Here is a 12,882-nt window from a genome sequence, read left to right as displayed (position 1 = left end):
ATAACAGAGCATTATCTATGTACATTTAATAACATCTATAAGATCTCAAGATGCAATGGAACAATGGAGATTGTGTTCCACTTGTCAACCATATGATAAATACATATTAGTGTACCATAAATAAATATGATAACATACTCTTTTGTTGAGATAGCAACTTCCTTCGATTACTATCTATTAAAAAAAGGGTTAAATTATATATCATGAATATGCTATATCTTATAAACTTAAAATAATGTTTTCTTATACCTTGCATCACCTACACGCTATATATTTTAGTGTCTCATACCTCTAGAAAAAGCTATATATGTCATATTGTGATGTAGCAAAATATCATTAATCACAATCATCTCCTAAAAATTAAGGTCCATCAATAGCATAAAAATATAATCATCACATTATCAACAATGTATTAGCAATATAAACTAAATAAAAGTCCTTATTAGTATGAATCAAATCATTTCCATATATATCTTGGGGGTATCAACGATGGTGCCCACCATCATTTTGTAGTTGGTATCAAACCCATGAATCGACACCAAAAGGAGGTGCTGCTTAAATTGACGAATAAGGACTTTTATTTGGTATAGCAATATAAACCAAATAAACTCCTTATTAGTATAAATCAAATCAGTTGCATGATATATCTTGGGGGTAACAAAACCATACTATCAACGATAGTGCCCACCATAGTATGATTTTGTAGTTGGTATTAAACCAATGAATCGACACCAACCGGACGTGCTGCAATAAGGTTATGCCATCTAAGGTAATGAATTTTCATTGAGGCTCTGCTATCGAAATCGATGAATCTGCACTATAAAGTTAGTGTTGTCTAAATGGACGAATCAACACTAGTGAGAAATTTGCACAAATTTGCACCGAGATTGTGCCGTTGAAGTTGACGAATTTGTACTAAGGTCGTGATACCTAAACCGTTGAATCTGCGCAAGATTGTGTTGCCTAAACCCTCCAGTTTCTCATGTAAAGTTGGTGTTGCTTAAATGTGTGAATTGACACAAGTGAGAAATTTTTACATTGCTTAAATAAAAAATATGTGGGCATGTGACCAATGGAATAGGCAAGGCATAAGCTATCAGATTAACTTGAAAATTTGAGTTGATTTAGAGTATAAAAAGACTTGCAACTATGATTTTCCTTGCTTCGAATTTTCCTTGCTCCACTATGAGATTTACCTGCGAAGAATATAACTTAAAACACACTAGTTAAGGTGAACATTATGCTATTAGATTTATATACAAGAGATAGATAGTATGCGACAAGCTTTTACGACAACATAGAAATAAAACCAATACAACGTCTACATTATTCATGCATATGAATATACAAAGCTAGCTTATGTACCAAAAAGGAGTGCCTAGTTAGATGCACACTAGAAATAAAATTGAAATACCCAAAAAATCTCACATCTCAAGGATCTACCAACTAATCATGGAAGTAAAGTTAGTTGAAAGCTATCAATATTGAGCCATGCTAAATGATATAAAGCATATACGTAATGAAGAAAGGTTTTTTTAAGCGAAAGCCAATCCTTTAGAAGTGTATTTTTTATGGCATTGGCACCAACTCTTTAGAAGAACATAGATGGACATCGCAAGTGGGATAGTACAATGTGCTAGTGGGAGGCTATCATTTGTACTCGTCTAACAAAGGGCTCGAGCCCTATGTTTAGTGTTGTTTGTGTTGCCATGCTTTAGAACACGGACAAAAGTTTTTAAATGCTAGTCAAACGTAGTGTAAGGGAGCTTTTCTCACCTTGAGTAATTGACAAGCATGAGACTTTTAAGTGGTAACCAATGTGTGAGGTCATAAAAATTGCTTCTATAGGCCATGAGAAGGGAAAATATAAATAATAGTTTTCACTCTCTTTTCAACCATTGAGACATTTTCATCATTAGGTCTCCATAATTTCATTAAAAAAGAACTTTCAAAACATACTAAACGCAAAATTTAGGGGAAGCTTGTAGGAAATGAAAAGCCTCTAAATTGGGAAGTCAACTTTATATTCTATATAAAGAGGTGGCCTTGCCATGCAATGTGGATGTCTTTTGTGCATCCTATTCTTTTGCTTTCAATCTCTAACATTCTCCTCTCCTTGGAGTTTACACCATGGATGCCTTGAATTTGTATTCTTTTTGCAAAACATCATTAGAAACATTTCAGAAAGACACGACAATTAATAAAGTTTCTAGATGTAACATCAATCATGGTTTCATGGTGGTTGTTGAGGCACTTGCTTGAGCAACATATCAAAACATACAAATCTAAAAACAAATGGAAGAGCTATCAAGAGAGACTTTCCCCTTTTGTTTTCAAGTACAAAAACTCTTCCAAAAGAAGGGAGTGAATCATAGACTATATTTAGGAGGTTGAGGATGGAATCACCAATCTCTAGAGTAGGGAGTCATTTGGAAGTCCGAGTTGTTTTAATGCTATGTGAAATCTGAGCTTTTTTATTGAAACCATAGTTTTTTCCATATTCATGTTACCATACATTGGATAAAAAGGAAGTATGATATGGATATCATGCTTCACTCGAGCCAAAACTAAAAACCCCCAGAAGTCACGTTTTTTTTACGTTTTGAGGCCTAACAGTTGACTCCTAATGACTTCTTATATTTTGGTTACAAACAAGTTATGAATTTCTATTTATGTTTTGGATATATCTACTATCAAATTGTGAAAATTAAATGCTTGTATCCTCAATCTTCTTTTAGTCAATTTAGTACTAGCAATTGTGTACCTAAATATGAATATGTGATTTGTGGTGCCTTGGGTGTAGAAACTTGAAAGTATGAACTAAATTAGGGTTACGTATGGTTCAGCCCCATATGCGTATGGAAAAAACTATGGTTGAAACAAACAGTGTTTTGGTGTCCTACTTGCTTGGTTTAGATATTGTGTGCTTGCAATTGAAGTCTTTAAACTTCAAATTTTGGGGTGTGCTTGTACTTGTATAAGAGAGAGCTTCAAGAGACTAATGTGTGTGTTCAATTAACTAAGGTCTAAGAAATGTTAAATCTTAAGACGGGCAATTATCCTTGGGAGATAACCAAGGCCACCTAGGCCTCACATTGATTCCAAAGAACTACAACGCGCTTCAATGGTCACTCACAGTTGTTCTTACTGCACACACGGGCATGTGGAGGTTTTTCCTGCGTGTAAATTACGGGAGATTGCTGGTGGACATTGATCTGACGGGCACCTCCTCTCTCATTCGTTGCGTGCGCCAATAGCTGTCATGTCGCCCTGATTAAAGCTAGGGGAGGGGTTACTATTGCAACTACAATGATTTCACCATAGTAGCAAAACCCCCTAGCATAGCTGTACTATGCACAATACTACAGAGCGTGTGACCATGAATGCTGCATAGTTATCCGCAGAAGTGACTCAAAACTCTGCATCAGGTGATCACATTCTCAGAAAAGGAAATTTGGTAAAATATTGAGGACAGAAACCAATATTGCAGAATTTTTGCGATTATTTCCCCAGCCCCATGCTTCCAGATTACAATGGACATTGATCTTCTCTTGAAACCCCCCGGCACCCCCAAAAACCCAAAAAAACAGACCCACACCTCATAAATAAATTTTCTTGCTTTAAAAAACACCCAGCAAACCAAGCAAGTACTGCTTCAATACAGCCTGGCTCCAAGGTCTTCTTTAACAAGCCATCAATATAAGGTCGATTCAAACAGAACTTCCAAGAGACTATACAGAAATCATGGAATCTTTCGAAGTGTCAACAGAAGTGCACATGAAGGCCATTACACTGGACTCCACTTAGTGTACAAGCCATGGGCTTTCAATTGCACCACTTCATGATATGAGTAGGTCAGGGACATGTTATTAACTTAGTGATGGAGATTAAAGCACCCCAAACAAGACGTAGTACTCATCGGGCGGCCGCAGTACCCGATTATGACCAGGAAGGCGAGCTAATTTGAGAGTGCAGATCAGCCGACCCTCGACCTTGATGGAGACTTAAGCCCCTGTTTGGATCAAGTCCATTCACCTTCTACATTACAAACAAAATTCCTAAAACTACTCAACCAGTTGCCTTTATTTATTTATTTATTTTCCAACCTCAAAAATTGAACAACTACTCTCAGCTTGGATATCTTGGCAACGGCTTCAGCTATTACAGAGAACTTCGATGAGCACCTTGGCAAAGCTCTACAAGCACTCTTTAAGTCTAGAACAAAACAATGCATTTAAGGAGCTAGGCATGATTTGGCTCGTCACAAAATGCCTGTCGTAGCACAAACAGCTCCAAATGTCTCCATACCTTAGTGATAACACCTCTTGCACATACCTCTGAGGCATGCCGTGCAGCATCCCTGCAAGATTCTAATGTGTGTGGATCACTGAATAAAACCTGCAAATACTTCTGCAATTCCACTTTTCCAGAAACCTGCTGAACAGATAGCCTAGAAACCTGGTGAAAATCGGACACCATTTGTGAAAAAGGACCAATGTGAAGACCTGTTACAGAGAAGAAAGGTAAATCTCAGTCAATGTGTGTGTGTGTGCGTGCGTACGTGTGTGTGTGTGTGTGTGTGTGTGTGTGTGTGTGTGTGTGTGTGTGTGTGTGTGTGTGTGTGTGTGTGAAATTCCTGCGCGTGAAAATCCTGCGCCTCTGCAAGTTTTTCCTGCGCGCTGCTGTGCCTGCGCCAGCAAGGGTGGGTGACTGTCTGCGCGCGAGGTTGTGTGTGTGGGCAGACTCTGAAGGCGGACTGCTGTGAGACAGCGCGTGAAGCACCTGCTGCATAAATTCCCTGCGCACAGCAGCAGCAGTAAGCAGCGCGCCCTCCTGTTCGTCGCTGTTGACAGGTGCAGTGTTGCACAGCAAGATTGTTGGTGACAGTTGCAGAAGGCTTTGCACACCAACTGGGGTATTGTTATGCAGGACTGACAAAGCAATTTGTATACAGGGTAGTGTCTAAGTCAAGCTCCATTTCTTTTGGCAGAATTTAGGAGATGTACATTGTTGTGGGTTTTGGTTGTTGCTTTCGGTGAAGCATGTACATAGCTGTGGTTCGTATCTTATTTGCAAGGTTTTCTCAACAGTAGACTCCAAAAGTTTCTCGCCAGTAGGTTTTGTTTGCAGAAGGGGTTTTTTTAAAAATTTATGTTTGACTCACTGTGCGTCTTTAAGCGTCGGAAAGCAATGGATTCCACGTCAGAGGCAGCTTCTGAGATAAAGGCATGCTTGTATGAGGACTTTGAGGAGGCTCGACATGCATGGAATGGTCAGGCGCCTGCTCTTGAGTTGCGCATTCCGGTGCAGGATCTTATGGACCCAGTTGCGAAGTACGCTATGAATGCAGTTATTCTGTTTTTCTCGGGGAAAATGCCTACTGCGCAAGATGTCGTCCAATGGGTCGATTTTCTCCTTAAGCGTCAAGCTGTCCATGGTGTCTACTTTGGGACGCGTGGATTTTATGAAGTTTTGCTCACAGATATAGAAGCTCGAAATCTTTTTCTTGAGATGTCTCCCCTCTTTTTTAATATGTAGATGACACATGTTCTCCCGTGGGCACTCACTAAAGACTACCAGAGTCTTATTCGTCACAAATGCCCGGTGTGGGTGGAAATTGTTGATTTCCCTCGCACGTGAGACATTTCCTGCCGTTGTTGGCTGTGCAGCTTGGGAAGGTTATCTGTCCTCCAAAATTGGATGCGAATACCAACAGGTTTTGTATTCTTTGGGACACGGATAAGAATACCCCTGATGGTATTATGGTTGACTCACGTGATCCATGGGTGGGCAAGCGCCCTTTTAAACTTAAATGGGGAAAATTTACGAATTCTTGTTTTCGATGTGGCAAATTTGGTCATATGCAATCCGAATGTCCAGAGCCGGTCTTGCAACCCCCTTCCTCTGCTGTTCCTTTGTCCATCTCTCTCCCTACTGGAAAACCCACAAGTGATGCTAAGCCAAGTGGAGTTTCTACTGCTAAAGTGGCTTCGACTGTGGACAAAGGGAAAGGCAAGGTACAACAAGTTACTGATCTTGGGACTGGGACTGCTGTTAAAGGCAAAAAAGTTGGCCCTCCTGATGTCAATACATGGGTGGTGCCGAAAAAAGCACTGAAGATTCGAACGCCACTTTCTGCTCGTAATTACGTTCCTTTTGTTAATGCTAACAAGAATGCATCGTTTAAGCAACTTCCATGCAATGACAATCGCACGTTGATTGATGCATGGGATAAAGCGATGCACTCTTACAAAGATGTACTCCTTGGTGAGGCTTCCACACCGCATGTGAACATTGTGGACACGTTTCCTGCCCTGACTCAAAGGATGGGTCCTCGCACGGATGCAGTGGATGGAGACGTGTCTATGGGCACCTCCACTTGATTTTGAAACTTGTTGCTTTACGTACATATGTTTCCAATGCAAAGTCATATTAAATGCATCTCATACAATGTGCGTGGGTTATGCAACCTGGACAAATGGCGGTTGACCTGGCACTATGTATATACATGTAGGGCAGACATAGTTGTATTGCAAGAGCACAATCAGCACGAGTTTGCTGGTCAATGTTCCTATTTTGCCGGATATTGGATTGCGTATGCTGGCTTGCAAGATTTCTCTGGTATATTGATGATGATTCGACATGAGCTTCAGCCTGTTATGTTATACAACGATCCGCTTGGTCGGTGGATGGTTGTACAGTGTTTGTTGAATGGTCGAGTTCATGAATTTGGAGGTACATATGCATATACGGCCTCTAGGCAAAGAGCTGCTTTGTGGCGAGAAATCTCGTCTCACCCATGGACATCGAATGCATTTTTGTGTGGAGATTTCAATAATACTCCTGATTTACTTGACAGCACCACAAGACATTTGCATATGTTGCTTACGGAGAAGCATAACTGGGATCTTCTAGTTGCCTCTGCTCAAATGATTGATATATGGCGTTCTTTGCATCTTAATGCCTTTGGTTTTACCTTTCAGCATGCTGCTCATTCCTCTTACAGAGCACGATTAGATCGTTGGTATTTGCTTAATGGGCAACAATATGAAGAATTTGTATGTGACATGAGGATAGATTATGCTCTGCAGTTATCGAATCATTATCCTCTTTTGCTGTCGTTGTCTTTTGGACAGTCTCTTTGTGATCGGCCTCTTCACAGGAAACGTTTGTTGCATGTGAATAATGCCTATCTTACTCATGAAGCTTTTCGTCACATGGTTGCCGATATTATTCCTCCGCTGTTGGCTCAAATGCATATTGATTTGGATGCTGCTTGGTATCGTTTTGTCATGAGAGTACAAACTGTGATTTTTGACTATGGTAGGCAGCATATGCAGCGTATTCGGGAGATTGTCGGTGATGCGAAACAAGTTAGTCAACAATTACATCAGCTGGCTGATTTTCGCCCATTGTCTGGCTCTGAGATGACGGAGTTATGTGAAGCTCAAGTATGTATTCAACAAAATGATAAGAGGAAGCTTGCTAAGTGGCAGACGCGTGCCCAACAACAGGCCTTTATGGATAAAGGTTGTGCTTCGAAGAGATTTTTTAAGAAATTGCATCATTCGAGAGTCTCGCAGTCGATTAAATGTGTTATGCTTCCCTCGGGTGCTTGGACTTCTTCGAAGCGAAATTGGCTGAGGTTATGGTTTCACATTACCGTACGGTGTTTGCTGCCCCATCTCAGCCTTCTTCGGCATCTTGTCGAGCGCGTGAATTGTTGCTTTCTTATGTTCGTCCGATCCTGTCTTCGCAGGAGACACAATGCCTTGAAGATCCTTTCTCTGTCGCCGAATTGCATGGTGCCTTCCTTGCATTGGGCCGGTGGAGATCTCCTGGTTGGGGCGGACTTACTGTGGAATTTTTCCTCTCGTTTTGGGATGACCTTAAACAACCCCTGATCTTCATGATAAATGTGGCATGGGAAAAACAGGATCTGCCAATTTCATGGAAAGAGGGCTTACTTAAGTTGTTGCCCAAGCAAGCGCTTTGCGAGCAGTTCTCTCATTGGCGGCCCATAACTTTGATGCCGGTGATATACAAGATTTTGGCTAAAATGTTGGTCCATCGCATCAAGGACCATTTGTTTACAGGGCTTCATCAGGCTCAGGATGGTTTCATTCCTCATCGTCAAATCATGGACAATTTGGCCAATCTTATGATTGGCATGGAATATGCTAAGTATACGCAACAAGATGTGCTCGTCATGCAAGTTGATATTGAAAAGGCCTTTGACACTGTGCATTGGGACTTCATTGCTGCCATAATGAGATGTCTAGGATTTGGTCCTAAGTTGGCAAATGTGGTTTATTTCTTGTATGATTGTAGTACGTCTTCGGGCATCCTGGACGAGGAATTGACAGAATCGTGGCCGCTTGGTTGTTCGGTTAAGCAAGGTTGCCCTATTAGTGCTTTGCTGTATGCAATTGCTTCTCATCCTTTGTTGATGTATCTTGATCACTTGACCTCTGCGCAGCGTCTTCATGGTTTGCAGCTACCTTCGGGTCATACTTTTATTGGGCAGGCTTATGCAAATGACTCGCTATTTATGCCCCGCAATCAGCAAAATGATGTTCAAGAGATTATGAACGCTTTGGAATTGTTTGCGCTTGCGGCTGGTCTAAAAGTCAATTTCCGTAAATCAAAGCTTCTGCAGCTTCGTTCTTGTGATTGGCATGCTCTGTTGTGGCCAGGACAGATTGTTCTTCCAAATGTAATCACTAGGCATTTGGGTTATCCAATTGGATGGAATGTTACTCACACGCAGAAAGTGGATTGGGTTATGAATCGCCTCAATGTTAAACTGCATTACTGAAAGCTTTCTACCTGGCCGCTACATGTTCGCCTACGAATTGTTCAAAGTATCCTTGTGGCATATGTTCAGTTCTTTTTGCCATTGTTGCATTGGCCCCGTCATTGTCTTGACTCTCTCATGTCGGCCATTTTGTCTCATTTGTGGCGAACGCGTGCTCACAAAAAAGGGTTGCACTTGATATCGATGGCAAAACTATGTACACCAAAGCGCTTTGGTGGTTTGAATATATTGGACCTGCGTAGGCATGTCATTGCTAGGAAGGCTATGATTTTGGCTACACTTGTGCAACAATCTCAGCCTGGGACTCTTATGTTTGCACACTTGACTCAGCATGTGGTTACATCTTCATTTGGTCACTGGCAATCATCCATGTGGGAGGCAGTATTTGGTAAGATGGATGCTCGTATTCCAGCATGCCCTCTTTCTTCCACCTTGCTTTCTGCATGGAAACAGGTTACGATTTATCTTTCCTGGAATGCTCGGAGGGAAGGAAACTCGCTTCGTGCAGAGAGTCTTCATTGGAGTCGGGCTTTTTCTCTTACTTTGGTTGACTGCTCGCCTCGCCAGGCGTATTTCCACTCCTGCCGTGGCATTCGAGTGGTTGAGGATGTGGTGGATGCAGATGGTTTCACTTTCGAGTTTCCATTTGCCACTCGCCGCTTTGGATTGGGCATGCACTATCGCCAGATTTGGAGAGAATTACAGCAAATGTTGTCAGGTTTCTTGCCGGTCTCACCTTTGGCAGATGGTGATCGCATGTCTGACTGGAAGCTTGGGGAAATGCCATTTCGAGATATTTCTGCTGGCCGGGCATATGCTCTTCTGCTGCCTCGTCCTTGGATTGCTGATCATTGCAACGCTATTTGGCACATGCATAAATCAGAAATTCGTTTGCCGTTGAAAGAGCGTTTGTTTCTTTGGTGGTGTTTACTTGGTGTGCTCCCAGTGGGATTCCTTTCTTCGGATGCGCCGTATCCGCTCTTCATCATGTGTCCGTTGCTTATCTGCCGATGAGGATGTCTGTCACCTCTTGTGGGATTGCTGTGTCACTCAAGAATTCCTTCGTCGGGTTTCTGCGTGTATGCGGCTACGTTTTCCCATGACAGTCTTCCATAAGCGGTTTTGGATTTTCGGCATCTTCTCGCCGGCGTTGCAGTGCTTTGCAGCCTTCTTCATGTGGGTCAGGTTTTGGGCATACTGGAGCCTGTGGCGGCAGCGTAATGGCTATATGTTCCATCGCATCCATACAGATCCACTACCTTTCTTCAAGATTTCCCTTCGGCAGTCTTTGAGGTTTGCCTTGGAAGTTGGTGATATCACAGCAGAGATACATCAACTTTCTTATGAATGTTTTTAGCTATTCTATACCGCCGAACACTTGTGTTCCTGTCCTTGTACATCTTTTTGGTGGGTTTTCCTCTCTTTGAGGTTTCTCACAGATAGCTAAATCAAATTGATTTACAAAAAAAAATTAAGTGTGTGTGTGTGTGGCTTTTTTTTTTTTTTTTTGGGGGGGGGGGGGGGGGGGGGGAGCTCTAAAAAGAGTAACAACTATGCTAATGCACAAAGTAGGAATTGAGGAGACAATCACTTTTGTGTGGTCATGCTCCATGCCCAAACTATATGGAAAGCCTGTGCATGCATGCATGAGAGAGAGAGAGAGAGAGAGAGAGAGAGAGAGAGAGAGAGAGAGAGAGAGAGATGTAATATAACCGTCTTCAAAAGGTCAAAATGACCTATGAGACTAAAAAGTTACATGTGGTGAATCTAATACAAGGTCTAGGTACAAAAAGTACAAAGAACTGAAAAGAAAATAGTGGGTAGGGGTGGGGTGAAAGCTGATACAAAGGGTGAGCTGATACAATGGAGCTCTCTGACAGTCGAGCCATCATATACATATACATCAGTATCCGGGACGTCTCCTATGTCGCGCCAGTATGGTATGGATTCTCTGTCGCAATTTGCGTCGATGTCGAGAGGGCCCCCTCATCCCTGGGAGACGGGACCGCCCCAACTCTATCGCCCGATCAAGCAGTATGCCTCTGGTGCCTCTTGTGTTGTTATGCTGTGGAGGCTGCTCGAACTCCTCTGGCTGTGACTGAAAGAAATCTGTAATCTTCCGCTGTCTCTGGATCTCTCTCATTGTGCCCCTCTTCAAGAGGTCCTTTCTGTGTTTGCGAATCTCCAGTAAGTATGATCCAAGGCATCTCTGATCCTGGTATCTCATGACTGTAGAAAGTGGCCCAAAACCCTCTCTGAATAGACAGTGAAAGCGGCCTCGTATCTCATAGTATACTGGGCAGTGACATCTGTAATGTAGCTCTGTCTCTGGCTCTATTTGGCACCCCTTACAAATCCTGGACTCAGCGCGTACTCCTCTAAATTTCCCTGTCTCGATCTCTAGCTGACGTGAGGATGTGCGTATCTGACCAATAGCACATCGTATCCCGTGGGATAGATGAGTATCCATGTATCCTGGTCTGATCACAAAACCATCCTCCGTGAGTTGGAGAAGATGCTCTCTATAGAAAGCCATCTTCGTAGAAGAAGAAGAAGAAGAGAATTTTAACGTCGTAGGAAACTATCCCAAGAGACCTTAAAGATCTATCCGACGAGGAGAGTTGAACTCGAGACCTGTTATTCAAGAGGGAAATGGCATAACCTTTCCATCACCCAGAAAGGTTATGCCATTTCCCTCTTGAATGACAGGTCTCGAGTTCAACTCTCCTCGTCGGATAGATCTTTAAGGTCTCTTGGGATAGTTTCCTACGACGTTAAAATTCTCTTCTTCTGGGGGCCGGGGGGGGGGGGGGGTGCTAACAAGGAGAGAGAGAGAGAGAGAGAGAGAGAGAGAGAGAGAGAGAGAGAGAAATGAAATGAAATGAAATGAAATGTTATATTAACGTCTTCAAAAGGCCAAAATGACCTATGAGACCAATCAGTTACAAAATAGTGAATCTAATACCATGTCTGGGTACAAAAGAACTAGAAGTGGAACAAAATACTACTACTACTACTACAATCTAAAACTACGTGGGTGTAGCAGCTGATACAATAGGTACCCGTAAACTGGATGTAACAGTGTGAGAAACAAAGATGGAAGAAATGGTGAGGATCCATCCTCATCTGCACTCTGGATGTCGAGAGAGTATGGCTCGAATCTTCTGTTGTAGTCTCCGTCGATGCTGTGTAGCTCCTCTCCTCAGTCGCGGTCGTCTGTATCTCTGTAGCTCCAATGCTCGGTCGATGAGAGTGCCAGTAGTGGTCGAATGAGTGTGGGACGAGCTCTGCAGTGGTGGCTGCTCCTCTGGCTGTCCCATATCTAGTGAAAAGAAATCTGTAATGTGTCTCTGGGACTGCCTCTCTCTAGCTCTCCCCAGTAAAGTGTCTCTATACCTGTGTAACTCAAGTAGATATAGTCCAAGACATCTCTGATCCTCATAACTCATGACCCTAGATAGAGGACCAAAACCCTCTCTGAATAAGCAGTGGAAACGCCCCCGTATCTCATAGAACACTGTGCAATGACATATGTAGTGCAACTCTGTCTCTGGCTCTCTCTGGCATAATCGGCATATCCTGCTGTCTGCTGGTATCCCTCTGACCTATGAGACCAAAGGTTACATCCCAGTACATCTATACGAGAGAGAGAGAGAGAGAGAGAGAGAGAGAGAGAGAGATGAAATGAAATGAAATGTTATATTAAACGTCTTCAAAAGGCCAAAATGACCTATGAGACCAAAGGTTACATCCCAGTACATCTATACGAGAGAGAGAGAGAGAGAGAGAGAGAGAGAGAGAGAAATGAAATGAAATGAAATGTTCTATTAACGTCTTCAAAAGGCCAAAATGACCTATGAGACCACAAAGTTACAACCTGATGTATCTGATACAATGTCTGAGTTCCAAAATAAAAGGAACTAAAAACTAAAAAGCTGAATGCTAAGTCCAAAGCTAAATGCGAGCTAACCTGATGTAAATGATGATACAAGAGCTGATACAAAACAGTCCTCATGTGGATCACAAGAGGTCTATCATCGGTCGCTGGTGGATCTCATCGATCT

General features: G+C 42.4%; 1 protein-coding gene across 1 annotated transcript in view; it reads right to left on the bottom strand.

Moving 5' to 3' along the window:
• Positions 1-3,709: 3,709 nt before the first annotated feature.
• Positions 3,710-12,882, bottom strand: part of KDTA (KDO transferase A) — a 95,744-nt gene continuing 86,571 nt past the window's right edge. Inside the window, exon 11 of the mRNA XM_086518706.1 lies at positions 3,710-4,505. Within this exon, the coding sequence (XP_086374832.1) occupies positions 4,243-4,505 (263 nt within the window). The 3' untranslated portion in view covers positions 3,710-4,242. The remainder of the gene's footprint in view (positions 4,506-12,882) is intronic.

Source organism: Adiantum capillus-veneris, chromosome 8, assembly GCF_014529385.1.
Source record: "Adiantum capillus-veneris isolate H3 chromosome 8, ASM1452938v2, whole genome shotgun sequence".
Classification (NCBI taxonomy): Eukaryota; Viridiplantae; Streptophyta; class Polypodiopsida; order Polypodiales; family Pteridaceae; genus Adiantum; species Adiantum capillus-veneris.
The sequence above is the reverse complement of the archived record's forward strand: the minus strand, read 5'-3'. Positions and strand labels throughout refer to the sequence as shown.